Source organism: Fistularia commersonii, chromosome 30 (genome assembly GCF_037954325.1).
Source record: "Fistularia commersonii isolate RoL2024-O1a breed Wild chromosome 30, RoL_Fcom_v1.0, whole genome shotgun sequence".
Lineage (NCBI taxonomy): Eukaryota > Metazoa > Chordata > Actinopteri > Syngnathiformes > Fistulariidae > Fistularia > Fistularia commersonii.
Window position 1 is genome coordinate 437,501 of NC_141313.1, and position 27,500 is coordinate 465,000.

The 27,500-nt window shown below is 54.6% G+C and overlaps 5 protein-coding genes across 9 annotated transcripts in view; 2 read left to right on the forward strand and 3 right to left on the reverse strand.

The window, feature by feature from the left end:
- The window catches only part of ext1c (exostoses (multiple) 1c), a 42,965-nt gene extending 35,602 nt beyond the window's left edge, over nt 1-7,363 (forward strand). Inside the window, exons 4-12 of the mRNA XM_086178181.1 lie at nt 173-280; nt 923-1,042; nt 2,060-2,192; nt 2,277-2,395; nt 2,485-2,580; nt 2,690-2,776; nt 2,881-3,041; nt 6,527-6,698; nt 6,776-7,363. Coding sequence (XP_086034307.1) covers nt 173-280; nt 923-1,042; nt 2,060-2,192; nt 2,277-2,395; nt 2,485-2,580; nt 2,690-2,776; nt 2,881-3,041; nt 6,527-6,698; nt 6,776-6,961 — 1,182 coding nt within the window. The 3' untranslated portion in view covers nt 6,962-7,363. The remainder of the gene's footprint in view (nt 1-172; nt 281-922; nt 1,043-2,059; nt 2,193-2,276; nt 2,396-2,484; nt 2,581-2,689; nt 2,777-2,880; nt 3,042-6,526; nt 6,699-6,775) is intronic.
- Nucleotides 7,364-7,713: 350 nt separating this feature from the next.
- Nucleotides 7,714-12,047, reverse strand: LOC147215943 (mediator of RNA polymerase II transcription subunit 30). The gene is made up of 5 exons (XM_086178054.1): nt 11,871-12,047; nt 11,253-11,494; nt 8,276-8,434; nt 8,032-8,121; nt 7,714-7,959 (listed from the first exon to the last, which is right to left on the reverse strand). The coding sequence occupies exons 2-5, from the start codon at nt 11,472-11,474 to the stop codon at nt 7,864-7,866; spliced, it is 567 nt and encodes a 188-aa protein (XP_086034180.1). The 5' UTR covers nt 11,475-11,494; nt 11,871-12,047; the 3' UTR covers nt 7,714-7,863.
- Nucleotides 12,048-17,157: 5,110 nt separating this feature from the next.
- On the forward strand, nt 17,158-18,733 carry LOC147215944 (uncharacterized). Its single transcript, XM_086177958.1, has 2 exons — nt 17,158-17,254; nt 17,554-18,733. The coding sequence occupies exons 1-2, from the start codon at nt 17,201-17,203 to the stop codon at nt 18,145-18,147; spliced, it is 648 nt and encodes a 215-aa protein (XP_086034084.1). The 5' UTR covers nt 17,158-17,200; the 3' UTR covers nt 18,148-18,733.
- A 116-nt stretch (nt 18,734-18,849) lies between these two features.
- Nucleotides 18,850-22,522, reverse strand: anxa14 (annexin A14). Of its 3 annotated transcripts, none has more exons than XM_086177956.1 (13): nt 22,454-22,522; nt 22,232-22,272; nt 22,052-22,148; nt 21,662-21,750; nt 20,372-20,485; nt 20,179-20,269; nt 20,030-20,109; nt 19,913-19,951; nt 19,710-19,800; nt 19,532-19,627; nt 19,408-19,463; nt 19,066-19,173; nt 18,850-18,960 (listed from the first exon to the last, which is right to left on the reverse strand). In XM_086177956.1, the coding sequence occupies exons 2-13, from the start codon at nt 22,256-22,258 to the stop codon at nt 18,901-18,903; spliced, it is 948 nt and encodes a 315-aa protein (XP_086034082.1). In that variant the 5' UTR covers nt 22,259-22,272; nt 22,454-22,522; the 3' UTR covers nt 18,850-18,900. The 3 variants fall into 3 exon arrangements, with proteins under 3 accessions (XP_086034082.1, XP_086034081.1, XP_086034083.1); XM_086177955.1 differs by having other exon boundaries at nt 22,472-22,510; XM_086177957.1 differs by lacking the exon at nt 19,408-19,463 and having other exon boundaries at nt 22,472-22,510.
- A 519-nt stretch (nt 22,523-23,041) lies between these two features.
- crybg2 (crystallin beta-gamma domain containing 2) overlaps nt 23,042-27,500 on the reverse strand; it is a 24,714-nt gene continuing 20,255 nt past the window's right edge. The window contains exons 10-24 of one of the 3 annotated variants that reach the window (XM_086177869.1): nt 27,269-27,408; nt 27,072-27,198; nt 26,968-27,003; nt 26,740-26,879; nt 26,536-26,662; nt 26,304-26,458; nt 26,103-26,229; nt 25,998-26,030; nt 25,733-25,845; nt 25,524-25,653; nt 25,308-25,447; nt 24,403-24,526; nt 24,120-24,278; nt 23,826-23,985; nt 23,042-23,702 (exon numbers count right to left, since the gene is read on the reverse strand). In XM_086177869.1, coding sequence (XP_086033995.1) covers nt 23,614-23,702; nt 23,826-23,985; nt 24,120-24,278; nt 24,403-24,526; nt 25,308-25,447; nt 25,524-25,653; nt 25,733-25,845; nt 25,998-26,030; nt 26,103-26,229; nt 26,304-26,458; nt 26,536-26,662; nt 26,740-26,879; nt 26,968-27,003; nt 27,072-27,198; nt 27,269-27,408 — 1,800 coding nt within the window. In that variant the 3' untranslated portion in view covers nt 23,042-23,613. Of the gene's footprint in view, nt 23,703-23,825; nt 23,986-24,119; nt 24,279-24,402; nt 24,527-25,307; nt 25,448-25,523; nt 25,654-25,732; nt 25,846-25,997; nt 26,031-26,102; nt 26,230-26,303; nt 27,004-27,071; nt 27,199-27,268; nt 27,409-27,500 lie in introns of all 3 variants that reach the window. The other 2 variants (XM_086177868.1, XM_086177867.1) reach the window with 2 other exon arrangements.

A 27,500-nucleotide genomic window follows, 5' to 3' on the forward strand; every position in this document is an offset into this window, starting at 1 on the left:
CCCAAAGTTTTTGGGGGGCGTCGGCTGGGTCGCGACCTCTGAGTTCCACGTAAGCTAATGCAGGGGCGCTGTCGGCTGCCAAAGAACATGGAGGGTTCCCGAGGGGTCGCCACGGAAACCGTCTGTTCATCATGGTTTGTGTGTGTGTGTGTGTGTGTGGGTGTGTGTGTAGGCGGCGTGCATCCCGGTGTTGCTGAGTAACGGCTGGGAACTGCCATTCTCAGACGTGATACAGTGGAACCAGGCGGTCATCGAGGGCGACGAGAGGCTGCTGCTGCAGGTACGACCAGACACACACACACACACACACACACACACACACACACACTCTCACACACACACACACACACACCCCTCACATGCTAACAACCAGGATGTCAGCTTTGTGCACAACCCCTCCCAGTGAATTGACCTCATGCACGGGACAAAGATACTTGGTGTTTTCAGAAGTTCTTGTGATTCGCTGACCGTCGAACGCCGGCACTTTTCCGCTCCGTTAGAACATCGTTAGAACATCGTTAGAACATCGTTAGAACATTGTTATCGCCGTAATAAAGGGTTGTAACATGAGCATGGAAATGTCATCTGCGTCAAGGACATTATCAAAATAGCGGCGGACCGGTCTAATCCCTGGAATCTGAAATTATATTCCGGAATAATCTCTGCTGGCCTGTTTATTATGGGCTGCCATTTGAATGACATGTTATTAAACAGTTAGCATGGTTTCATCCCACTCATCCCCCGTGCACACACACACACACACACACACACACACACACACACACGATCAAATGTGGCCGAGGGGCGGGGCTTAATCTGTACCAGGCGGCTGTCAATCATCCACCCTCACATTCCCACCGACGGACCCGACGGAACCTGGTGAACCCGGACCTGAACCGTCTCCTCCGTCCTCTTCCTCCAGGTGCCGTCCACGGTCCGAGCCGTGGGGAACGAGCGAGTGCTGGCCCTCAGACAGAGGACCCAGATGCTGTGGGAGGCCTACTTCTCCTCGGTGGACAAGATCGTCCTCACCACGCTGGAGGTCGGCCCCCCGCACCCGTCACACGGAGCTCCTGGAAGCTGCAGGTTCTGCAGGAGGACCGCGGCTTCCAGGCTCGGCGGCCTTAGATCGCGGCCCTCTGTTCTGTTAAGTCGAAGCAGGCGCTTCGGAGCACCGAAGTATTAGGGAGCGTCTTTATGAGTCGCCGGGTCGTGAGAGCGAGCTCCCGGAGCTGCAGCCGTCCGACCGTCTCGGCTTCTCCTGCAGGTCCAAACCCCGCCCGTCCGGCCTTCTGTCGGACGCGGCGGCGCCGTGCTGACCCGTCCATCCCGTCCAGGAATGCGCGGCGCCGGCTTCTCTCTGCGCCAAACCGCCGACGTAAACACAGGCGTCCCTGTTGTTTCTGCAGCACGAAGCCGCCGCCGCCGCCGCACGAGCATCACAACCGCCATCTTGATCACAGGGCTGGAACTGGACGTACAGAATGACATGTCATTACGGCACGGTTAGCAGGGCGCACGCTAAACCACAGCGCTAGCCTTCGCCGCTAGAGACGCTGAGATACTTACTGAAGCGCACGGGGAGGATCTGGAGGAGAACGGGAGGCGAGGAGCAGTGAAGGCCTCGGAGCATCCAGCTGTGTGTGTGTGTGTGTGTGTGTGTGTGTGTGTGTGTGCAATGGGTATTATGTCAGAGTTGATAAAAGCAAGGTTCTGGAGGTTGGTGATAAGCTGCTTATATACATCCAGCATAGGGGGGAACCTCTCCCTGTGGGACGCAGCTGTTCAGGCAGCCTGAGGTCAGCGAGACACTCCTCCTCTTCCTCCTCTTCCTCTTCTTCCTCCTCTTTCTCTTCCTCCTCCTCCTCTTCTCCTGCTCCTGATGCCACGCCATGGACACCCCCTGCTGGTGTAGACTGGAAGTACACTAAGGGACCGGGTCCGGGGAGGCGGGAGTGGCAGAGAACACGCTACGCTAACAGTTTGACCCAGTGGCTAATATGTCTGTGTTTGTGTGTGTGTGTGTGTGTGTGTGTGTGTGTGCGCTCACCCTCTCCAGATCATCAAGGATCGCGTGTTCTCCCACGTGTCCCGGAACAAGTACATGTGGAACGTCCTGCCGGGGGGGCTGCTGGTGCTGCCCGAGTTCTCCACCCACCTGGCCCACTTCCCCTTCTACCACCTGGGCTTAGGTACACACACACACACACACACACACACACACACACACACACATAGTGCAGGTAGACAAATGCGAGCTCTGGTTTCCCGCCCAGGTGTGGCCCCGGGCCAGGAGTTCACCGCCGTCATCCACGCCGTCTCGCCGCTGGTCTCCCAGTCCCAGCCAATCATGAAGCTGCTCCAGGTCGTGTCCAAGTCCAAATACTGCTCGCAGGTGAGGCTCGCCGCCGCCGCTTCCTCGCCGCTTCCTTCCTCGTTTCCTGTCACGTGCGTGACGTGCGATTCCGGCCCCGCCCTCCTCAGATCATCATCCTCTGGAACAGCGAGAAGGCGCCGCCGGGCCGCAGCAAATGGCCGCCCATGCCCGTCCCGCTCAGCGTGACGGACGGCAGGAGGAAGGTGTGGCGGCCGAATTCCTTTCCGTCAGGCGAAAATAAAAGCCTGACTCATCTCTGAAAATGTTTGCCGCTCCAGAAACGTCACCCACTGCAATTAACCCCCCTTTCAGACCACCAGTCGGTTCCTACCTCACGTCGCCATAGAGACGGAAGCGGTGCTGAGTCTGGATGAAGACACGGTGCTGCTGACCAGCGAGGTGCGTCATCGTGGCGGCGGGAAAACACTGTTTGTTTAAGCACCCCACACACACACACACACACACACACACACACACATCCTCCTCTCCGCCTCTGTCGGCAGGTGGACTTCGCCTTCCTGGTGTGGCGGAGCTTCCCCGAGAGGATCGTGGGCTACCCACCCAGGAGCCACTTCTGGGACCCGCTGAAGCACGTCTGGGGCTACACCTCCAAGTGGACCAACGACTACTCCATCGTCCTGACCGGCGCCGCCTTCTACCACAGGTACCCGGGAGGAAAAACGCCGTTTGGACGCTGCGTGCTAATTTCCTGTATAAAAACTACAAATCCCAGCAGCCGCTGGCTCCACATCAACTACAAAGAGTGAAAAATTGTAGTTCTAGTTTTGCAGCTGCTAAAAGGATCAGAATTCCCCCCGTCTGGGGGGGGGGGGGGGGGGGGGGGGGGGTCGCTAGATTTATAGTCTCGTCATAAAATTAAATGGTCGGATGTTAAAATTTCAGCCGGTGTCTCCGCAGTTATGGCCCTCAGTCCCGTTGGCCATCTTTAATGGCGGCAGTACATCTCCAGGTTTTATGCAGATGCAAGAGGAAACGCCATTAGCGCGCGACCGCCGGATGAATCTCCGCCGCTCCTCAAGCCACTTCCAACGATGCTTTTCAATCACGTGCGCGCAGCATGCGCACAAATGAAGACCATTATTACACAGTTTTTATTGTATATTAAGGATATAATTCAATCCCATAATACAACAAGTGCAGGCTGACATCCGCATTTTATTCCAAACACCTTCTTCTTCGGCCTCCGCTCAGGTCAAGTAGGACCGGTCTTCTCCTCGGTGGCCGCCGAGGCCGATCCTTCAGCCACATCTTGCCGCCGTGTGGCCATGGAAGGTTGAAGCGCTGGACGGTGGTGAAGCTCTTTCCTGTCAACATTGCTGCTTTGCTTCTTCTGCACGGCGGATCGCAGACTCGTGCTGCGCTGCACTTTGCAGGACTGCGTTCCTCCAGCAGAGCCTGCCAAGCACAAGGTCCTCCCTGTTGGAGGAAGTATCGTAGAACCTTTCAGTCTTTTCTTTGGCCCACCAAGGGGTTCACTGTCCAACTGGAATCTGCTTTTGGAGATGTTTGTGGGACACGCGTATGATGAGGCACATCCATTGGAGTTGTTGTTGCATTATGTTGGTAGAGATGCTCGCCATATTTGTCTCCTCAAGAATGCTGATGTTGGTGCGTCTGTCTTCCCGTTTTATCTTCAGGAGCCTCCGCAGAGCTCTCAGAGGGTTTGAGGTGTCTGTTCTAGGTGGTCCATCACAGCTTTGTAGACCAAAAGCTTTGTTTGAGGTCTCGGCCATCTGCTGGCTCCACCGGCACGACTCGGGCGATGCTTCACCTCAGTGTCGGCGATGGGGGCGAGCAGATGAGCCGGCATAATGGTGGTTGGTCCAGAACCTGTGTCTCCATGATGTGTAAGGTCAGACCCCGGGCTCCGTATGCCTTGGCAAAGGTGTTAAGAATGTTCCGGAGGTGTTCTGGGTCGTGTGCTGTAACGGCGTTGTCATCAGCGCAGTGCAGCTCCACGAAGGCGGAGAGTCCGACTTACCCTCGGCTATGAAGAGCCTGCCATCGGTTCTGTGAAGGACCAGAATCCCCTGTGGCAGATATGGCGGGTGAGGCGGGTACGGCTGCAGTGATGCTGGCGAACAGAGTGGCGGCAAGGACGCAACCCCGTTTGACCTCCGTTTAAATGCAGCCACTGTTGCTGAGTGCTGTGGCTAACGTGTTGTCATGCAGTAGCCTAAGCATCATGGCACGGTACGCTCCGGTGTCAGTCGATCAACAGAATCCTTTGCCTTTGTTGGGTCTAAGAAGGCCATGGACGGAGGCAGCTGCTGTTACCAACATTTTTCCTGGAGCTGCCGTGCAGTGAATATCATGTTTGTTGTTCTCCTGGATGGTGAGAAGCCGGAGTGCCTCCGCAGATCGTGGTATCAGGCGGTTGGCAAGACAGTGAGCAAGGACCTTGTCAGTTGTTGATAAGAGCTCGATAGTACAGTCACTATTTGGGAGTCATAGTCTCTTAAAAGAGTATGTCTATCTTTGGAGCCCAGGGGGTTCAAGCCTCGGTAGCTCGGGCCACTGCCAGCCTTGGTGGCAATAAAAAGCCTCTAGTGCCACCTGACTCCTCCAGTCTCTGGAGTCCTAAAGCCTCTGTCCATCCAACAGCTGGTCTTTAACTGTCTCATCCATCTCTGAACGCTAGCCTGGGCTCTGGATTGTGACGCCACTTTGGCAGACCTGAAGGCTTTCTTTTTTTTGGAGATAAGCACTTCTATCTCTGTGTGATTTACACCATTTCAGTCCCGATGTTTCTGGACTGGTTTTGCAAGAGTCAAGAACGGTGGATTCGAGAAGGCCCCGACGCTCTTCGATGTTGTCGGGATCTTCCCGTTGAAGTCTTTCACAGAGAGAGTCCTGAAGTAGCTGCCGGATGTTAGTTTCATTCAGGCTGTCCAGGTTGAGTCTTTGCCGGATCTTCTGAATCCTCCTCCTCTTTTTGAGCCTGATGGACGCTGTAGAAGGGATGAGGCCTCATGATGTTCATGTCCCAGCGGCTCCTGGCTCTCACTATGACAGTCAATGAGATGCCATGGTTTGGAGCAAGGATTTCTCCAAGACGCCTTGAATTTGTTTTTCTGCCCAAGATAGTGTTCATGATGAAGAGGTTGTGCCGGGCACACTTGCCTGTCCTCCCTGGCCACTTCTGACAGCGTTTCCTCAAGGTAGGCGTAGAAGGCCTCTTGTTCTTCCACTTCAGTCTAAGGTAGGGACATAGGCACTCGCCTCTGTTGCTTTCTGGTTCTTGGTTAACATCTGACGGATGCTCACGAGGCGTTCGCTGATGCCCACAGGAAGTTCGGAGAAGTGGTTGACAAGCCGGTTGTTGATGGTAGAACCAGACCCATGGTTCCTCGGCTCACTTGTGGTTCTCCTTTCCAAAAGAAGGTGAAGCCAACTCTCTCCTCCTTCAGTTGTCTTCATCTGCCCGGTGGGTTTCAGAGAGCGGCTGTCGGTCCGACATCTCCAGAGTTCTCTGGCGCCGATGGCAGTTGTCTCTTGGATCTGTCACTGGTGGAGCCATCCATCAAAGTTGTTGAGGTCTTCTGCATGGTAGTCAGGGTGCACGTCCTTAGCCTTTGCCTTCATAGGCTGACCTACAAGGCAGCGGGACTATTTGCTGTGGCCGTGGCTGGCGAGCACCTGGGCGTGTCCGCCAGGTGGTGGTGCCTCTGGGGCTCGATGCTGCTCCGGTCTGACCTGGATCCGCAGGGACCCAGTTACCGTGAGGCGGCACTGTGAGAGTCTTGGTGGTGGAGAGGCACAAGACTTGTACTCTCAGCTCTTCTTTTCACCCTTACAGGAGGGCTAGTCGTGGCAGTAGCTGAAAAGCAGACTGGAGCAAGCAAAACAGTATGCAGCACTAAACTACTAGTTACAGGCACTACCATCTAGTACTACCAGAACACGAACACATCTCACACACACACACACACACAACTCTGGTCAGTGTGTATTCATTAAGTAACGTGTGGCCTTAATTTACATGAACTTCAGATGATCTATGGAGTCCTGTTTTTGCTTGGTGGCTCCTTGAAGGTGCCAGGATTCCAGAGGTGGTTAGCAAGCCTGATGGTGACGCTCCTTGAGCTGTAATTACAATGTAATTACAAAGACCCTTCCCCCAAACAGGTACTACAACTACCTGTTCTCCCACTACCTGCCCCAGTCCTTGAGGACCCTAGTGGACCGCACGTCCAACTGCGAGGACATACTGATGAACTTCTTGGTTTCGGCCGTGACCCACCTGCCGCCCGTCAAGGTGGCGCAGAGGAAGCAGTACAAGGAGCTGCCCAGTCCACAGGTGGGCCTTCCTCTTCTTCTTCTTCTCTTTCTCCTTCTTCTTCTTCTTCTTCTGACCTCCCCGACTTGCACCTGTAGGACACCAGGAGCGTCCCCTGGGCCAACCCGGAGCACTTCAACCAGCGCCAGGAGTGCGTGAACACTTTCGCCAGCTGGTTTGGCTACATGCCCCTGGTGCACTCCCAGTTCCGCCTGGATCCGGTGCTCTTCAAGGACCAGGTGTCCGTCCTGCGCAAGAAGTACAAGGACCTGGAGAAGGCCTGATGCTGCTCTGAGGCGCGGGGGTGGGGGGGCGCGTTCCCGCCAGGCCTCTTCGGACAAACGGACCAATCGGGAGCGAGCGGGAAATCCACGACGGCGGAGGCGCGGACAATCGGACGGACGGACCCCTGCGGATTGTTCTGGAAGACGAGGAGGACCAGGACCCGTGGAAGAAGTTCTGCATCCTCCCGGGAGGCAGCGGGCCGGGTCACGTGACCGGCGGCGACGAGGAGGGCAATGGTCGCCGGGGAGGAGGTGACCTCCAGGGGACTGAGGAGGCGGGGCTCTGACGCTACAAGCCCCTCCCCCTTGGGGACGGGGTGGGGGGGCTCCGGTTGCCAAGGAAACTGGACAATTTTGCTTCAAAAAGGCTAACTGTAAATCCAATAAAAGATTTTTAAATGCTCACGTTTGCCGTGGGGTTTGAGTATTAAACACACACACACACACACACACACACACACACACACACACACACACACCTTTTCTTAAAAAAAAAAAACTTTATTTGTACAAAACAGAAGAAAATCAGAAACACTGCTGCTGTTGTTGGTGACCATTCAGGAAGACTTGTTCAGCACACACACACACACACACACACACACACACACACACACACACACACACACACACACACACACACACACACACACACACACACACACACAGGTATACAAAAACACCTGAGATACGTAGCTGCCAAATGATAAGTCACCATGGTGGTGACCGCCGGCCGGGAACCCAGGTGGGTTTGGTTGTTTTTTTTTGAACCTGGAGGAGAGTGAAGAAGAGGAGCTGAAGATGTGATGAGACGGTGGATCCAGTCTGGAGGTGAAGGTGCAGCAGAGTCCCAAGTGTCCCAAGATCCTCCCCGTGTTACGGTGGGCGGAGCTGCTGGAGGACCATCACTTCCTGAGCGTCAGCATGGCATTGACGTCCCACAGCAGGTTCCTCATCTGGTCCATCAGAACCTTCATCTCCTGGTTCTTCTGGCGTACCTTCTGCGGAGAGACATCGGTGCCGTCAGAGCACGTCGGCCCGGGGGCGAGAACCAGGACCGGGCAGGGACCCACCTCCAGAACCTCCTGCCTCTCCTGGGTGACAGCGGGACTGCAGGGCTCCACTCGGACCATGGACAGCTCCTCACCGGCGTACGGCACCAGCTGAACACACACACACACACACACACACACACACACACACACACACACACACACACTAAATAAGAACCCATCCGAGATCAGAACCGAAGGGTTCTTGGCCTGAACCCATGGTGATCGGCAAACATCTGCGCTAATTAGCAAAGAGCTGGCGTACCTCCGGCGGCGCCTCCTGCAGGTCGGAGGTCATCTCCACGCAGCGCTCGTACAGGAGCCGCAGCTTCCTGAAGAGCAGGGCGAGCTGCCGCAGGTGCTCCTGGAGCTTCCCGAAGCGGTCCTGGTACATGGCCTGGCTCTGGGTCACGCCGTTGGGGAGCTGCGGACGCAGCAGACATTCATGGAGATCCGAAAACGACAATGACATTAAAAGATGTTTATTGTACAGGATGTTTAGGTAAAGGGCCACCGTGGTTTTGGAAAAGAATTCGAGTATTTAATTCAAATGTAATTCATTTGAGTTTTTTTAGTTTCTTCAATGTAACTCTAAACTTAGATGGTGATGGGGTAAAGCGAAAATAAAATGTGTATTCATAGGCTATTATTTTGCAAATATATGTTTTACGTCGCTCAGCGTAATGGTCTTTTGTCAGGCTGAAGGCTGAAAACGACTGCGTATTTGGATTAATTCTCGCTTTCTACTTCCAAAATACGAGGAGGACTCAAATTGGCGAGTGTTTTCTTGGAGTTCAGAATATGTGCTGCTAATAAAATATTCTTTTTTCCAGAGCAGTTCATTCACAAATGCGACAAGACATAAAGGTAAAGCAGCTTTTCCGCAGGTCCAAACGGCTCAGAGCGTTCACGCTGACCTCAGGTCAGGGGGAGCTTCAGCTGGGTCAAAGGTCAGCGCTGCACGCTTGCAGCGAGCGGGCGCTAGAGAGTATTGTTATTATCTGTTTCCCACCTTTTTAAGTCACAGCTGATAAATCATTAATGTGATCGGTGTCATTAATCATTAATAGCAACATAACTAAAGGTAAAACAATTTCATAGCAGCTGGGTTTAAAAAAGGCTGGCGACCCCTGGTTCAGACCTCCAGTTTCATCTTTTTATTCTGCTAATTTATGGCGAGTTTAGGATCCCAGTGTGTGTCTTGGATATTTCTAGAGAACTGCTCATAAAAAGCCCGAGCTTCTGCCGCAGGCGAACCCTCGGCGTACGCAGCGGCTCCCCTCGCCACCGGGGGCTCGGAGGTGACGTGCACGTCTGGACGAGGCGAGGCCTCCAGTGGAAGGAACCCGGAGGAGCCAGAGGAGCACCAAGCTCAGCAACCCTGACACACATTATGCCTATTGTTGGAAGATGTTTGAACAGCAGGTGGTGGATTATTAACTCTGTTGGATGGATGAAAACACCCAGGTGATGTGATTGAGAGGCATCCATCCATCCATCCATCCATCCATCCATCCATCCATCCATCCATCCATCCATCCATCCATCCATCCATCCATCCATCCATCCATCCATCCATCCTTCCATCCATCCTTCCATCCATCCATCTTCTGACACCTATCCTTCTCCCAGGACCAAGGATCCCGAGGTGTTCCAACGTGTCCTGGGTCTGGTGGAACCTCCCCAGGTTTCTAGGAAGCATCTTGACCAGATACCTGACCTCCTCATCCAGCGCCTCTGGACGTTCTACTCGGAGTCCCTCCTGGGTGACGGAGCTCCTCGCTGCTCCGGCCTGGAGGTGAACCCACTCCACACTTTGGAGATGACGGTGGACTTCATGAGGAGGCCCCTACGCTGCAGCAGGGAGGCGCCTGCAGGTTTGGTGGAACCATCATCTCCCTGGACCTCCAGTGGTCAACAAACAGGGACTCCGCCTCATGTTGAAGGCCTTTTTTGATCACACCATCTGTGCCGACTCGGGAACTTCTGCCAGCCCCAGGAGCCAACGGTCGGTTCTCCTCCGCGATCATCTGGCTCGGTTCACACCGGAGCCGACAACCATGGGTGCCGGACCGCCTCCATTCAGGACCCGTTCTCTTCCAGAACCAGGAGAGGCCAGCGAACGCAGCCGTCCCTGGTCTGATTCACCAAGGGTGTTTTCTTTCTGTGTGGAGCCTCCATGTTCTCCCCGCATCTGCATGGGGTTCCTCAGGGATCTCCTGACAGTCCAAACGCATGCAGGAGGTCCAGCCGGGTGAATGGCAGCACGTCTCCATGCAATGTGTGAAAAGAAGGAGTGTCAGTTTGCATCAGACACCATGACCACCACCCTCCTTCACTGCCTCTCCTACCCAGACACCTACATCTGGAGCTCCTACATCTGCAACTTTTTGCAACAATGAGATGCTCTCATTGTTGAGAGCATCTTAACCAGCAGCATCACTTTACAGTCCAGAGGCACCGCAGCTCTGGACCGCAAACGCCTGCTGCAAGTGGTGAAGACCGGAGAAGATCACCGGAAGCCCACCGCCTTCTCTGCAGGGCATCTCCCAGCAGAGTCCACAGGAGAGCCGCCTCCACGGACCGCTCACGCTCCTGGCTGGAGGTCCGGCAGTGTGAAATGTGGGACGGCACGACCAAAGGACCACCTCCACCCGACTGCCGTCGAACTCCTGGACAACTGGCAGGAGTCCACAAGCATGTTCTTCCTCAGGACAGTTAGATGCTCCCTACTGTTCCCTTCTCTGCACTTCCATCCAGCACAGCCAGTGCTCTACTCAACCATCCATCGACCTGGACAGTCCACCCACTGTCTGCCTCCAGCCTGCACACTCAACACTCCACTTTCAAGATGTCCATCTGCACTTTCTACCACTGCAGATCACGTGAACGTTTGAATTTGCACTCTTTCCTGTAAACTGCACATCCTGACGGCACATTTAACATTTCTGTTTACATCTGGCTTTATTTGTTGCTTTCCTGTGGACAGCAGAACAACAATGTACAGGTATACATGTTTTCAGATTGTACGCATGAGATTTAACAGTAACCCTTGAATGACAGGGCGACAAGTTGTGTGTCTGTCTCTGCGACCATGTGATGGGCCGGTGCAGGAGGCTGGGATCGGCTCCAGCCAGAAGACAATGAATGAATGAATGAATGCTTGCAGGGCTGCAGGATGTTCTCAGGCGCTTGTGAAAGCCAAAGAGCTGGAAGCGGCCCTGCCCTCCAGGGCTCCTCACCTGCGTGGCCCTCGTGATCTGGAAGATCTCCATGGTCCTGGTGACGATGTCCTGGACGGTCTCCTGGCCGATCTGGCAGAGGAACACGGGGGAGATCTCCCTCAGGGCTCCCTGGGGCGGCCCGGCCTGCGGGCCCGGGGCGGCCCCGGCGCCCGGGGGCAGGTGCGGCTGCTGGGGGGGCAACCCCGCCATCCCCGGCTTCGGAGGTAGAGGAGCTGCCATGGGCCTCTGGAGCCTGCGATCTGAGGAGGGGATGGAGAGGAGGGTGATGCACGCAGGATGTCAAGGTTCATCTCCAGAAACTTCCAGGACCATCTGACGACAGCGACACAAGGACGGTTAACATCCGGGTCACTCGGTTTAGCTAAAATCAATGGAATCGCGCAGGAAGGCTCCTGTAAAGTCTTTTATTGATAAATAAAAATATCCGGTGTATCATAATTTAACGTAGAACCGATCGCTTTCCGGGGATCCCGGGAGTTCCCGGATATTTTTTGACATTTTCTTCGTTCGAGACCGAGACGCTGCCTGCGGCTAATCCGACTAGCATGAAAGCGACTAGCATGCAGGAGAGGCGGGGACGCCGGGCGGGCGGACCGGCCCCGGGGAACGGCTTACCGGAATTCACGGCGTTCGCTGCTTTCTCCGTTTTAGAAATATAAATAAGAGACACCCGTGCTGCGAATGGAGGAGGTTTCTAATCCCGAATCATTTCAGGAGAGCCATGATGCCGCCGGGCACCCGTCTGTTGTCATTGCGTCACTTCCTGTCGGCGCGCCGCCGCCACCGTCCACTAGAGGGCGACAAACGCACCGGGTAACGGGGAGGACTCAAGTATCCGGATACTTTTTAAGAGGCGCAAGCAAACCTACTCTTTTAGAAGCGAGTGAAAATGCCCGGTTGTATGGAAGAATATCATAAAGTATCATAATTCAGTTAAAATGCATTTGCGTGAATGTGTCAATATTAAGTGGACAATGATGTGGACATTATGGACACCTACAAATACCTGGGTGTCCACTTGGACAATAAACTGGACTGGACCTGTAACACCAATGCCATCATCAAGAAGGGTCAGAGCCGCCTGTTCTTCCTCAGGAGGCTCAGATCTTTCAACGTCTGCAGGACCATGCTGCAGATGTTCTACCACTCGGTGGTGTCCAGCGCCATCTTCTACACTGTTGTGTGCTGGGCAGCAGGCTTAAGACAGCTGACGCTAACAGACTCAACAAGCTCATCAGGAGAGCTGGATCTGTCCTGGGAGTGGAGCTGGAGTCTGTGGTGCAGGTTTCAGAGAGGAGGATGATGAGGAAGCTCCTCAGCATCATGGACAACATCCATCACCGCCTGCATGCCACGTTGATGTCCTGTTGGAGCTCTTTCAGTCGTAGGCTGATTCCACCCAGGAGCTCCACTGAACGCCACAGGAGGTCTTTCCTACCTGAGGCGATCAGACTTTTTAATTCCTCTTCCCTCAGCCGCAGGGAATCTTCAATCTTTGTAGTTACAGTTAACAGTTAAGACAATTCATATTTCATTATATTTCTTATTCTTCCTCCTTCCTACTATTATCTATTACTGTTATGTTTTATACTTGAAACTCTGGCACAACAATTTCCTTCGGGATAAATAAAGTTGTTCTCATCTCATCTCTCATCTCTCATTATATTGATATTATTGATATTATCAGTATTATACAACATTGTAGCGTTTTAGTCAAGGAAACACCCGCTGACGGTAAAACGCCTGGTTGCACAATACAACAAACTCAATTCCCGGTTAAAAAAAAAAAAGAAAAACAGAATTCATTGCACCTGCAACCACACCCGCATCATTCTCAGCAACCCCAAAATCAACAAGCATCAACATAAACCCCAACAATATTTTGACTCAACTAAAATAAGTGATAGGTCATCCAAACTGTGTTTTCAATTTCATTTTCAAGTTCCGCTGTGCAATTCAGGTTTCAAAATTCCATCTGGATTGGCAATCCCAAGCCACGCAGGAGAGGCTGGTGAGAGCAGTGTTGTTGATAATGTCATCACGCAAATCTTACAATGACAGAACCAGATAGAATTGCAGGCATTTTCCGAATTGCTCCAGCTAGCCTCTTCTGGATGCCGAACAGCTCCGCTGTGTCCTTCACTTGGAGGCCATGAAACAAACATGTTTAATCTCATGGAAAGGGAGGCTGACGTCCGGGCGTCTCCTTCCAGGCATCACCGCATCCAGATGTTGAAAGCCTGAGAAGAAGCTAGCTGGGGCTACGCTGCTAATGACGGCGTCTGCTAGCGCAGAGCATTTGGCTAAGCTCAGTAATCTGCTCAGGTCCGTCACAAGATCCTATCCATCTTGCATCTGCAAATCTCTGTGGTGCCGTGATGGTAGCGTTAGCGAGCGCCATGCTAACAGGGATCAGCAGGTTAACAGATGATTACGTCACACGCTGGCGCCCGAACAAGGCGCCACGAAGAAGGTCGGCTTCTGACGGCGCTCTCTGCACTGCCATGGCTTTTTTTGTGTGGTGAGACATGAAAGTTTGGATGACTTGTCACTCATTTTTGTTACGAGTCCAAATATGTAGCCACATTCTGAAAATGAAAAATTTTTCTGCGAATGCATTTTAACCCTCTAGTGGACGGTGAATGTACCGCAGGGTGACGATGAGTCAAAATACTTATTTCCTTTTCTTTATGTTCAAACTGCGGCGGTCCAGGGCATCATGGCGTCTCACAGCGAGGAAGACCTCCTTCCTCAAGCTAACGGGCTGCTCGCTCTACACGGCGCTGCAGGTGCGTGCACGGCCAATATGGAAACTCCTGCCGGCGCTTTCAAGTGAATAATTAATGACTTTATTTAATCTTTTTTTAACGTTGGTTTTCCTTTCAATCCTTTAGCGTCAATTCAAGGGCGATCATCTCCAGGCGCTGCTGGCCCTCTGCAGATCAGAAGATTAAGCTTTACTGGCTCTTGTTGTGTTTTGGTGAAAATAAACCTTGCATGACCTGCCTTAATGCTTCCGGATTTATATGCAATTTCCCCAAATATCCCTCAACCATGGACTCCAATCAGTGAGGCCGTCTTTATAAACTTTTATTTCTATCATCTTTATTGCACATACCTAGTCAGAATGAATATTGCGGAAGTATACAGGTGGGGGGGGTCGGTCGATGTACCGACAAAGCTTTATGCAGACAACACCCTTTTTTATGTTTTATATGGAATTGATTGTGAGGGAACTTCTATCCCACGAATGACTCACTTGTTGTGCGTTCGTGACGGAACCGTGGCGTGCGGCCCGTGTGGAGAACAAGTAAATAAAGGTCTCACTTATCTGTTCTCCTGGGAGAACCAGCTGAAGGTTGCGGTTCCACCGTATCAGAGCAGGAACGGCTGGAGGACCAAGATGGAGAAGCAGGGCAGCCGGTCGCTCGGCCCTATCTGGATGACCTTGGTGTTGCCACACACACACACACACACACACACACACACACACACACACACACACACACACACACACACACACACACATAGGTCACTGTTTGCAGAGGGCTTGGAGTGAGTGTGTGTGTGTGTGTGTGTGTGTGTGTGTGTTTGTAGCCTCTTAAAACCAGATTACTTTTTCCCAGCAGAAATAATTAATGGAAGGAGGAAAAGAGTCAGTCAGAAGCCAATCAAATGTGTGTGTGTGAGTGTGTGTGTGTGTGTGTGCATGTGTCCACGTGTGTGTGTGTGTCCACGTGTGTGTGTGTGTGTGTGTGTGTATCTGTGTGCCATTTGTGTGTCTGTGTGTTAGCATGTGTGTGTCTGTGTGTGTTTCTGCTTCTTCCTGTGTGTGTGTGTTTGTGTATCAGAACAATGAAAAAACACGGGAATCCGTCCGTGGGCTGAGAATGGAGGACTTTACCGGAAGTGTGTGTGTGTGACCATTTCCACGCACAGCTGGCTCCGTGCATGAGCACAGGCCTGTTGGTAGAACAAGGGAACTGCAAAGAGGAGGTCGGGGCGTCGGTGTTCCACCTGAAACCTCTGGCAGGTTCCTTGTTCCTCCAATGAGGCGTCATCTATCAGACAGTTTAGATCACCAGATTCTCCTGGGGTTTCTGGAGGAACGTGCTGATCTCACGGAGGAGCTTCTAAGCAGACGCCCGACGTCCATCGAGCTCCCGGTCGTCACCGGCAAGGGTTCCACATGGAGGCCGGATGACAGAAGAACTCCCAAAGCGGGTATCAACGGTGAACGCCGGGTCGCCACTCGCCCTCCTCGGTCGGAGATAATCCACATGGCTCTTTTTGGTCTTTCATGACTTTCTGCTCCATCTTCTGCTCCAGCAGAAGGAACTTCTCCCACATTGAATTCTGTCTTTGCTTTGTCTGGCCTGCATTCGAACGTCCACACAATGTTTTGTGGGCGGTTCCAACTTCCCCCACCAGAACCTCGGTCACTTTCCTCTTCTCTGGCATGAGGAGACAGGCTAAGTCCACCAGGCCTTCTAGAAGGCCGCTTCCACTTTTGGTCAATATTTTTGTACCTTCTCACTCTGGATCTCCGTTTTTGGCATGATTTTGCGTGATGTAATGAGGCCTCTCTCACACACACACACACACACACACACACACACACACACACACACACACACACACACACACACACACACACACACACACACACAGTTTCTCTCCGTGGCTTCGACACAGCAAACCTTGCATTGGACTTTGTTTTGCTTCTTTGATAATCCAAACATGGCGGGAATATTACATTGTTTTCCTGGAAGGAGATTCAACTTGTCTGAATGACGTGGGAAGAGGAAGAGGACACACACACACACACACACACACACACGCACACACACATGGGTGGATGTGAGCCGTCATAAACACAATTTTTTAACCACAATAACAGTAGATATAAAATTCAAAAGATAGGACATCTGCTCCAAACAGTCCCCTCTGCTCCAGTGTGGAACTCGTGTGGAACCCATGTAGAACCCGCGTGGTCCCCGTGTAGAACCCGTGGTCCAGGACGGCCTTCGTCCCTGGAACGGGGCTGGCAGTGGGGAAGGTGGTGGGTGCAGGTGGAGGGTCTGAGAAGGTTGCGTGGAGGTGGTTGTTTTGGACACGTCGTCTCATTTGATATCTAAAACGCTGCCGGGTTGGTTGGCTTCTCCTCCGGATCTTGTGCCTCAGCTACAAGAGAGACCAGGTGCATCTCCGGTGACGAGTACGACCACCGGCGTGACGTCCCTTCTCCGACCCCTCAGTTGGATCCCTTCTCCGACCCCTCGGTTGGAGACCTCTAACTCCGAGCTGCCGCCTGAAGGTCCCTGGGGACCTTGAGGATGCCTCTGGAGCCCCAGCACCCACCAGGAACCTGAATGAATCAAGTGACGCTAAAAGACGTCTTTTATGACTTTAGTTCCTCATGAATTTGAGCGTGACCTCCAGAGCTTCTCGCACAAGGAAGTGGCTGCTGTTGACGGGTGTAAAAAATTAAACCTGAGGTAAACAACTGACGCAGGAGCCCCGTCGCTGTGTCACCTCCAGCAGCTTCAGCACCCCGAAGATGTGGAGGGGGGGTACTCTTTAAAACAGGGATGATTTTGGGGTATAGACACACACACACACACACACACACACACACACACACACACTTTTATTCGTTGATTACCAGTAATAATTAACTTTTAATCTCGCGCCTTGAGGAACCATCCAAGTCACTGTTTATGGGAGCAGGGTCTTACTATCTAACAGGGAAGTTTTGATAAAATAAAGCAGAGTGTGAATGTGACCTCGGAGTGTGAAGCTTCCCAGCCTGACCCTCCCCCCCCCCCCCCACACACACACACCCCCTCCGGCTCCTATAAGAGGAGGTCCGAAACCCGCCGCCACAGAAATCTGAAGCGACCGTCGGACGAAGAACGGGGAAATATCGAAGACGAGCGGCCATCATGAGGACTCTGGTTCTGGGATTTTGCCTCCTGGCTCTGCTGGCGTCGGCGCAGGTAGATACTGAGAACACGTGGACGCTTTATGTTTCTATGTGATGTGTGATTGACGGGCTGAATGGTTGCATGTCCGCATGCGTGGATGAACGAACGGTTGTGGTCCTGAGGTGGACCCTGGTTGAAGATGATGAAGAGATGGGCTCTGAATGCAGGACAAGCGCTGTAGATGATGAACGGGTGATGAACTAACGACAGGAAGTATGGAGGGAGCAGAGTGATGGAGCTGCTCGTGCCGTCAGACGTCGGCGGCGGAGCTGGCGGTCCAGTTGACCCGAGTCTCTTTTTTTCCACATCAGGGTCAGACGGTGAGCATGTCTCCTACGGTCCTACCACACACCATCCAGACTCCCGAAGCCACCACAGGGACCGTCAAGAGCCAAACCACGCACACAGCCTCCACCCGGACCAAGGTTACAGCCTCCACCACCCCTTTCCAAACGCTTGACTTGACCACCACCACCACATCTCCAACCACCACCAGCTGCAGAACCAATATTCCATCCACCCCCAGCCCCACCACCGCTACGACTCCAGACACCACTAAGACTCCAACCGGCACCACAACTCCAACCAGCACTACTCCAACTCCAACCACCACCAACACGCCACCCAGCCCTACTACTACGACAACCACCACATCTCCAACCACCACAACCCCAATCACCACCACCACCACAACTCCGACCACCACCACCACAACTCCGACCACCACCACCACAACTCCGACCACCACCACTACAACAACCAGGAGGACAACCAGGAGGACAACCACCAGGAGGACAACCACCAGGAAGACAACCACCAGAGCTCCGCACGGCGCAGCCTCGCTGCTCAGAGCCTCCATGTTGCTCCTGGTGGCTCCACTGTCGCTCCATGCACTTTGCAGCTGAGAAGCTCCGCCTCCTCCCCCGCCTGCCGTCAAGCTGTGGCTCTGTGTTTGTAGGCTTGAAACAAAGGTTACATTTAGCTGAAATCAAGGGACTGGTGAGCTGATTTGGGAGGAGGTCCTCACCGCGTGTGAGGTTTGCGATCCGACGCGGTTCTGCGGTTAGCTAGTGATATCAGATTAGCATCTGCTGCGGTGGGAGTGTAAGTGGCCGCTTTGTCTCCGCCTTGTGTTTCCTGGTGCTTATTCAGGATGATGTATTGGGTTTTGTCGCTTTTGTGCACTATTTAAATGACGTCAGCCGTAATGATTCGCCGCGATGGGCCGGCAGGTCGTCCCAATCGGCGGTCATCGTGGCTTGGAGCCACGAGGGCCGCACGCCACGGTTCCCTCGCGAACGCACAACAAGTGAGTCGTTCGCGGGATAGAAGTCCTTTCACAATCAATTCCATATAAAACATAAAAAAGGGTGTTGTCTGCATAAAGCTTTGTCGGTACATCGACCGACCCCCCCCACCTGTATACTTCCGCGCAATATTCATTTTCATTAGGTATGTGCAATAAAGATGATAGAAATAAATGTTTATAAAGACGGCCTCACTGATTGGAGTCCATGGTTGAGGGATATTTGGGGAAATTACATATAAATCGGTATAAATAGGCATAAATAGACGTAACGGTCATTTGGTTTCCGGAAGCATTAAGACAGGTCATGCAAGGTTTATTTTCACCAAAACACAACAAGAGCCAGTAAAGCTTAATCTTCTGATCTGCAGAGGGCCAGCAGCGCCTGGAGAAGATCGCCCTTGAATTGACGCTAAAGGGTTGAAAGGAAAACCAACGTTCAAAAAAGATTAAATAAAGTCATTAATTATTCACTTGAAAGCGCCGGCAGGAGTTTCCATATTGGCCGTGCACGCACCTGCAGCGCCGTGTAGAGCGAGCAGCCGGTTAGCTTGAGGAAGGCGGCCCGGATGCAGAGGAGGTCCTCCTCGCTGTGAGACACCATGATGCCTCGGACCGCCGCCGTCTGCAGGAGCCGCCGTTTGAACACAAAGAAAAGGAAAAAAACCCTTTTGACTCATCGTCACCCTGCAGTACATTCACCGCCCACTAGAGGGCGCACACACACACACACACACACACACACGGTTCAGGCACGCCGCCCGACACACACACTCACACCTTCCTCACGTGAACGCCATCGGCCTTAAGCGAATCTACGCCGTCGGCTACACCTGCAGGAGGTGCAGGAAGCTCTCACCTCCATGGTTGCCAGTCTTCTGGCGAGGTAGACGTCCGGGCTCTGGATGCACTGCACTGTCACCACAGGGTTCCAGAAATAAGTACAAACACAGCTGCGGTCCAAAGTCCACGGCTGGACTCACCTAAGACCCTCAGACCCATCCTGATGTCTGCGGAGAAGTGCTTCTCCAGAGCTTCGTCCAGCATCCGGCCGCTCCTCAGCTCCAGGGCCATCAGCACTGTGCAGAAGGAGCGCAGAGGTAGGAGCTCTGGGTGCACACACACTCACACACACACACACACACACACACGGACACACACCTCTCTGGAGATGTTCAGAGTCTCTGGAGGTGAGCACGTTGATCCACGGACCCGCGCTGGCTTTCTTCCCCTTCAGTGACTCACAAAGAGACTGGAGGAGTAAAAATAAAACATCATCCCTCCAGGTTCCTCCCATGGAACCTGGAGGATTCACCTCCAGCCTGACACAACCAGTGACCTCCAGGCAGGAGAGAAGGTGGTACCTGGACGTCCCCCTGGAGAGCTCCGGGCAGGTTCTCTTTCTGTTTTGAGAGAGCGAGAGATGGTGTTTGATCGAGCACCGGTGGAAGCGAAGGGTCCATAAGCGTCCAACATCTCACGTTTAGCAGAGCCGTCAGGAGCTTGGCGAAGTCCCCGCTGGTCTCCCCCTTCAGGTCCTTCTCCAGGTCCTTCTGATACACTGATGGACAGTCGTAGAACATGAGCGGACGATTCCTCATTTTCAAGCCGGAGGTCTCTGCTCACTCACGCTGGTTATAGGCGGCAGCGATGGCGCGCAGCTGCTTCCCAGACCGGGTGCAGAGGATCTCCATGAGGGCTTCCTCATCTGTGCCCAGACCCTGCATGTTCACACACACACACACACACACACACACACAGTTAAACATCACTTACATCCCAAACAAGCCTCCCTGGAAGGTGAGAAGGTCGCGTGCACGCACCGCCATGGCACGCCGCAGGCGCACCGCCTCGTACTCCAACGGCGGCGTCAGAAGGTCCAGCAGGAGAGTCTCCAGGTCTCCAGACAGAGCTTTCTTCACACCAGCGACCAGGTTCTGAAGGGAAAGCAGGAATGTCAGCATGTCTGACAGATATTACAGCTCACATGTCACCCCTGGGTGCCAACCATACATCATCCATCATCCATCATCCATCCATCCATCATCCATCATCCATTCAACCATCATCCATCCATCATCCATCCATCATCCATCCATCCATCCATCCATCCATTCAACCATCCATCCATCCATCCATCATCCATCCATCATCCATCCGTCCATCCATCCATCCATCCATCATCCATCATCCATCTGACTGAATTGTCCAAGATGAACTCCGTTCCAGAAATTTGCTTCCTAAGCTTTTACTTCTGCATTCCTTCAGGCAGTGAGGGAGCACATAGAAGAAGAAGAAGAGGCTTGGGAAGCATCTTACTGTGCACCTTCAGCTGCACACTCCAAAACAAACCTCCGGAGAAGAAGAAGAGGAAGATGGCATGGACAACATGAGGTGGAAGCTGCAGCGTTCATGTTCTGAACCGTGGACTATCAGATGGTTGAAGTGTTTCTCTCCCTGCACTGCTTCAGCGCGAGAAGAACCCTGCGAGCCATGATCCAACCCAGCGATCATTCCAGCCAAAATGTATCTGTTCCTCCGAGACCCTTGAACCCCCCGAGGCCTTGCAGGCCAGAAGAGCTTGGAACTCTTTGTCGATCCACTCCTCGCTGACCAGGGTTTGAAAATGGCGCTCCTCAGTCCACAACGGGCGTGGCGTATGAGTTGACCCAGTTCCAAAGCACCCAGGAGTTCCTATGGAGCTGTAGGACCAGCCTGCCTGGGAGTGGGAGCTGACGTACCTCCTGGTTCCTCTGCTGCCTGAGAAGCCTTTGTTCGGCTCTTGGAGCTGCAGAGAGTTCCTAAAGGGCAACAGGACCATAGTCCTCGAGCAGACCGTGGCTCCTGGATACTCGGAGTCCCTCCTGGACGTCCGGCCGGTCTCCTCACCCCACCTCCCCCGGTCCGGCTCGCACAGAAGGATCTCAACGGCGTGAAGCGGTAACTGGATGGACAGGGATGGGAGAGCTTTCTGCTCGGCTCCCTCTCTAAACAAAGGTGTGTCCCAGCTCTTCGACGCCTGTTTGATCGGCAAACACTCGGGAGTTACGGATGAACTAGCATGGCGGCCGAGCGCCGTCTCCTCACAGCGCTCTTCAGGAGGATCTCCTTACCTTCTGCGTGAGGTTCTGGAAGGCCTCGGCGAGGGCCTGCCGCTGGGCGTTGCTCCGATTGGTCAGGATTCTCACCAGGGTCGCCGCATCTGGAGCGGGATCAAAACACGGCGTGAACTTTGCATTGACTCATGGGTGAATGACCGACGTGGCCAATCACGGCTCAAGCTTCGGGGACCGGGTGCAGTCCACTCCTGGGAACTTGAAGCCAAACCGTGAGACGGCCATTCTGATGGTCCATCCGGTGTCCCGCTGGTGAGAACATCAAGTTCACGGTGAAGATGTTCCGGGCCCTGGATTGGGGTTTGGGGACGTCGGCAAAGACCGACCCCCGACTCAAAGGAGCGAAGAAGCCGATCGGTTTGGAAAAAGGAGGGTTCGAGGCCACACCTTTCTTCTCCAGCGCGAGCCGGATCTCCTGGGCGTCGCTGTCCGGGTGGAAGCTGGGGAAGGGACGCACCGTCCCCAGGGTGCCCCAGGACATGGCCTGGGGCGGAGCACAGGCACATTCAAACACAGGGTTCACATCCCACACCTCCTTATACAGTGTTTGAAAACACTAATACTCACGTAAGACTTGAAGTACTCGGGATCCATGGCTGGACTTTTACCTGCACACACACACACACGCACACACACATGCAAACACACACACCAGAAAATACAGGGAAATAAAGAAGCTGTGTGATCAACTGTTAGCTCAGAAAGCTGCTGCTGCTAAAACTAAGTACATGATAATCACTATTTTTAAAAGCACATAAGAAGTAAAAGGTTAAAAAGTAAGACTTTTACCGTGTGTTATCTTCTCACCTGCGACTGAGAGCCTTCCTTCTTTTTTTACGACCTCCGGCTATCAGCACCGGATCCGAGTCCCGCCCGCCCTCTCCAAGCCCCCCCCCCCACACCAAACAGCTCGTCCAATCACACGCCGGGATCCTCAAGGAGCGCCGGGCCCCTCGGAGGGTTGCCGTGACGACCGGCTTGCAAAATGCCCGCATTCCTGGCTGTGCGGGAATCCGGTCAGTGTCGTGTGTTTCTGCTCACAAGGGGCGCTTACAAGCTATCATTAGCATCTCCGACCGATGCTAATGATAGCTTGCTGATAGCATGGGTGTGTGTTAGCGCAAGCGATAGCCGCACAGAGCCCCCCCCCCCCCCCCTGCTGTCCAAACAAACCGGGCGGGTTTGTTTTCCCCGCTGGCCGAGGTCGCATGAATCCTCTGCGTGCGACCAAACAGGTGGAACTGGTTTTGGCGTTGGTCCGCTCCCATTTCCTGCTTCTACCTGGACTTCCTGCCCCGATGAACCGGCCCGGCCGCGCACCTCAAACATCCGTCGCTATGTCTGAACCGGTGGCCGAGAACGAAAACGCAGATCCGATTGTCCTTTATTTTTTATTCAACATTTCATTTGAAACCCTCCCTCCCCCACATGACTCCCGTTTCCATAGCAATAAACATATATTAAAAATTACTCTTCTGTGTCACATGAACGGCGTGCGTTCAACAAGGAGAAATCATATCCTGGATATAAAATACCTTAAAAAATAAGACATCTGTATTCCATATTGTCCAAAGTTCGGCGCGCCTCACACTCCGCGGCCGCCGGGTCTTTGGGAATCGAGGCCCGTTAGCATCGTCGCTAACGGCCTCGCGGAGTCCAGAGTTAGAGGCCGGCCAATCGTTCGCCGGCTAGGGAAGATAAGCCCCGCCCACTTTCAATGACTCCGCCTCCTGGGAATTTGATTGGATTCCTGGTAATCCTGGAGGAACCCTGGAGGAACCCTGGAGGAGCGGCAGCCAGGAGGTCCAGCCAGGAGAGAGAGTTGGCAGAGGAACACTGGGATATACAGTGTGTGTGTGTGTGTGTGTATGTGTGTGTGTGTGTGGGTGGGTGTGTGTGTGTGTGTGTGTGTGTGTGTGTGTGTGTGGGTGTGTGTGTGTCCGTCCAGGTCACAGCAGCTCGATCTCCCACTGCTGGCTCGGGCTCCCCTCCCCCTCCGGCATGATCACCACGTGGTCCTTGTCGTAGGTTTTGCCGCCTGGAAGGGAAGCGGAGGACAAGCTGGTTGGAGGATCTGCACACGGTTCATGGACTTCATGGACTTCATGGACTTCATGGACTTCATGGACCCCAGCGACCCAGATCTGGACGGCGGCCCCACCTTTGACGTCCAGCACCATCCCGGGGAAGGTGAGGCTGGAGATGAGCCCCCTCAGCTGGGCCGCCCAGGTCTGGACCGGCTGGCGGGTCTCCGACCACAGGACCAGCTTGGCCGCCGGTTCCACGTTGCCCATCACTTGGAGACTCATGGTCGGGGACAGCTGGACACACACACACACACACACACACACACACACACACACACACACACACACACACACACACACACACACACACACACTCAGCACTGTGTGTTGGGAGGAGGGCGTCACACTGAAGATCAAACCGTGTCTACCTTGTTCTTGATGAGGCCGTCCTGGTAGAACCAGATGTCGCTCATGGGTTCCACCTCGGCCGCCGCCACCACCCGTCCGCTCTTCATCTCCTCCACGCCGCCCTGGATGGACATGACGTGGCCTCGCTCCTTGTTCTTGATGCGGAAGCAGTGCCGCTTCTGTGGAGACGACACCATGAACCACCTCGGAAAGGTCACCGTCGCTTCTGATTGCAGATTCATTAGAAGCTGGACCCTCTGGACCATCTGGACCATCTGGACCAGCTGGACCATCTGGACCCACCTGTCTGATGGGATAGACGGAGCCGACGGTCTGCAGGCCGCTGAACTTTGGCCAGTTGGTGATCTCGATGGGCTCCAGCAGGAACTGCCGCCCCCTGTAGTTGCTGTGCTCGCAAATCACCCAGCTGGAGGAAACACATGGAGACACGGAGGTTCTCGCCGGGGCTGAAGACCACAGATGTCTTCAGGTGGTCTCCACAGACAATCATCTGACTGCATCTAAACTCCTCGTCTCTAACTGGCTTCCTGTCCTCTTCCCCTCCACGCCTAAGGCTCCTCTCGGGTCTTCTTGTAGAACCCCTGCCTGGTGGAAACCTTCTGCCCGGATCCAGGTCTCCATCCCTCCTCTGTCCATCTCAGGGTGACTTTATCTCCAGAACATCTAACACCCTCCTTCCCGATCCTCCCCGTCCTCCTCACTCCCAAAGAGGAACCTCCACATCTTCATCCCTGCGTCCTCCAGCTCTGCCTCCTGTCTTCTCCGTTCTTCTCCGCACGTTCCATCTCGCTTCCACACATTCCTCAGCCCTTCTCCAGGCCCTCCCCTGCTCTGGACCTCCTTCATCTCCACTCCCTGCAGCCTCACCGTCTCACAGGGGTTCCTCTCGGTCACCCGAGCGTCTCCTGTCTTGCACCTCGCCGCCGTCCTAAAGCTCTCCTCCATGTCCTGCACCACCCTAGCGTACCTCACACTCCAGACCTTCTCAAGCAGCCGCAACTCCCGCGGGAGCTTTGCATTTTACGGAAGGGAACATCTGGTTCTACTCGAGGATCCTCCTGAAAACCCAAGATCTGCACCGGGTTCCTCTCCCACGGCCCCCTGCTGGTCACTCGTGGTCCCGCGAGGTTCTGCGGTGGAACCTGACGTGTGAAACCTCCTGAGAAAATCAAACCCCACACACACACCAGCCGCTGTTGACCCTCAGGGACAGGACGTGGTTGTTGAAGCCCTCCTCCAGCAGGCCCAGGATCTCGGCGTCGGCGGTCAGCTCCCGGCCCTCCAGGCACTCCGAGCCGAACAGCGAGACGGAGGGGACGGAGAAGGTCTGCGGGACACGAGGCGGTCAGAAGCTGCTCCCGGAACAACGGGGTCGCCGGCTTTCACGGAAACGTGCGTCGCACCGTCGGCACGGCCTTGAAGGAGCGGATGGGGGCGTCGGGCGGGCAGCCCATGCTGCCCAGGGTGGGGTAGTCGCCCTCCGACACCACGTACATGTTCCCGCTGAAGGCGGCGTCTTCGTAGAGAACCCAGCTGGAGACGGAGAGCCGGAGAACCTCGTCACGACTTCCTGCATTTTTACACGCCGCTCGCGGGTTCGGGCGGCGCTCACCTGCCGCGGCCCACCCTGCACGAGCGGGTCGGCGCCGCCGCCGACAGAGACTCCTGGTTGCGGTCGAAGATGCGACACTCGCCGCGGAAGTTGGGCTCCGAGTAGAGCAACACCTGGGGGACGAAGACCCGGAGCACCAGACCCAGAACCATCCATCGGTCAAACAGAACGCTCGAGAACGTGCTAGATGTTCTGCGGGGGAGGAGGGTGGAGCTCTGCAGGAACACTAGAAGTATCTCCACACCTTCCCTCCACGGGCACCCACCTCATGTCTGCTCCTGGAGTTGTCCCTTGGAGCCTGGAAGCAAAGGCATCCACAAATCAGAACCGTGTGTGTGTGTGTGTGTGTGTGTGTGTGTGTGTTCCTCACCAGCAGAATGGGTTGCACCGAGCAGATGCGGCTGTCCACGGCCCCCCAGTCGGCGCAGTTGCTATAGAAACCCTTCTCCAGGATGTACTGGTGGCCGGAGAAGTCCACGTGGGAGTAGGCGACCCACCTGGGAGAAGAACCACAGGTGACACCTCCACAAGCGCCACCGTAGCGCTGAAGATCCGGCGCGGGTCTACTCACGCCCCGCTGAAGACCTGGATGGAGCGGGTGGAGGTCTTGTAATCGAAGAGCTCCACGTCGGCGACGGCCTCGGACACCTCGAAGGTGTTCTCCTCCGGGCCCTTCTCCTCCTCCTCGCTCTGCTCGAACATCACCATGAAGGGGTCGCTGAGGTCCTGCAGAAGGAGAGGAGGTCCTTGAGGAGGCGGGAGGCGAGATGCGGAGCGGCGCCGGGGTCGGGGGCGGGGCTTACGGCTCGGATCAGCCTCACGGAGCGCAGCTCGCCGTCGCAGCCCCCCCACACCCTCCAGTCCTGGTAGTCCCCCTCCTCCAGAAGGTACTGGTGGCCCCTGAAGCTCTCCTTCTCGTAGCCCACCCAGCTGCGGGGACACGGGCGAGAAGATGAAGGCGGCGGCGGAGGCGAGGGCGAGGAGGTCCGGCGTGGAGCTGCACTCACACTCCGCCCAGGACCTTCAGCGAGCCGATGTTGTACATGAAGGCCGTCTGCTGGATCTCCGCCCGCGTCATGAAGTCCCTGGTGTTGGAGGTGATGGTCCTGGACTTCCCGCTGAAGTACGGCTTCTCGTAGATCAGCAGCTGTGGACCAGCAGAGCCGCGGCCGCCGCCCGCTGGTCGGAAGCTCCTTCAGAACCTCCCGCCCCCCCTGACGGATCACCTGACTTACCTTGGGCTCGCTCATGTTCTCCACCCTGGGCTCCCCCTGAGGAGGACCACAGCGCTCAGCACCGACGCTCAAACCACAACGAGACGGCGCACGTTCCTACTTACGACTTTGAGCGGATGCAGAGACCCCACGTGGGGTTGCTCCGCCCCCCAGGCGGCGGCGTCGGAGTAACCCCCGACCTCCAGGACCTTCGGCACGCCCTCGAAGAACGGCTTGGCGTAGACCAGCCACCTGCGGCGAGAAGAGCGATGAGCGGCCCTGCGGCCGAAGGGCGAGGGTTCTGACGCTTCCCGTCACTCACAGCCCGGCGCTGATGATGATGGAGTTGGCCTTGATGGGGAACCCGAAGATCCTGGCGTCCTCCGACGTGTCCCTGAAGATCACCTTCTTGCCCTCCGCGTTCTCCTCCGGGAACAAGCTGATCTCCGGGACGCTGTAGTCCTGCGGTGGTTTTGGGGTGTGTGTGTGTGTGAGGGGGGGGGGGGGGGGGGGGCAGAGGACATCCACTCATGTCATGTCAACAAACAAGGGTG

Excerpts from the sequence above, each read along its gene's own strand:
- LOC147215944 (XM_086177958.1), top strand. The coding sequence starts at position 17,201 with ATGAGGACTCTGGTTCTGGGATTTTGCCTCCTGGCTCTGCTGGCGTCG. Across the intron at positions 17,255-17,553 it reads CTCTGCTGGCGTCGGCGCAG|GGTCAGACGGTGAGCATGTC; the intron begins GTAGATACTGAG and ends TTTCCACATCAG.
- anxa14 (XM_086177956.1), bottom strand. The coding sequence starts at position 22,258 with ATGGATCCCGAGTACTTCAAGTCTTAC. Across the intron at positions 19,801-19,912 it reads CTCTCCAGGGGGACGTCCAG|TCTCTTTGTGAGTCACTGAA; the intron begins GTACCACCTTCT and ends TTACTCCTCCAG. Across the intron at positions 19,174-19,407 it reads GAAGACTGGCAACCATGGAG|ACGGCGGCGGTCCGAGGCAT; the intron begins GTGAGAGCTTCC and ends CGGCTCCTGCAG.
- LOC147215943 (XM_086178054.1), bottom strand. The coding sequence starts at position 11,474 with ATGGCAGCTCCTCTACCTCCGAAGCCGGGGATGGCGGGGTTGCCCCCC. Across the intron at positions 8,435-11,252 it reads AGATCACGAGGGCCACGCAG|CTCCCCAACGGCGTGACCCA; the intron begins GTGAGGAGCCCT and ends CTGCGTCCGCAG. Across the intron at positions 8,122-8,275 it reads TGCAGGAGGCGCCGCCGGAG|CTGGTGCCGTACGCCGGTGA; the intron begins GTACGCCAGCTC and ends GTGTGTGTTCAG.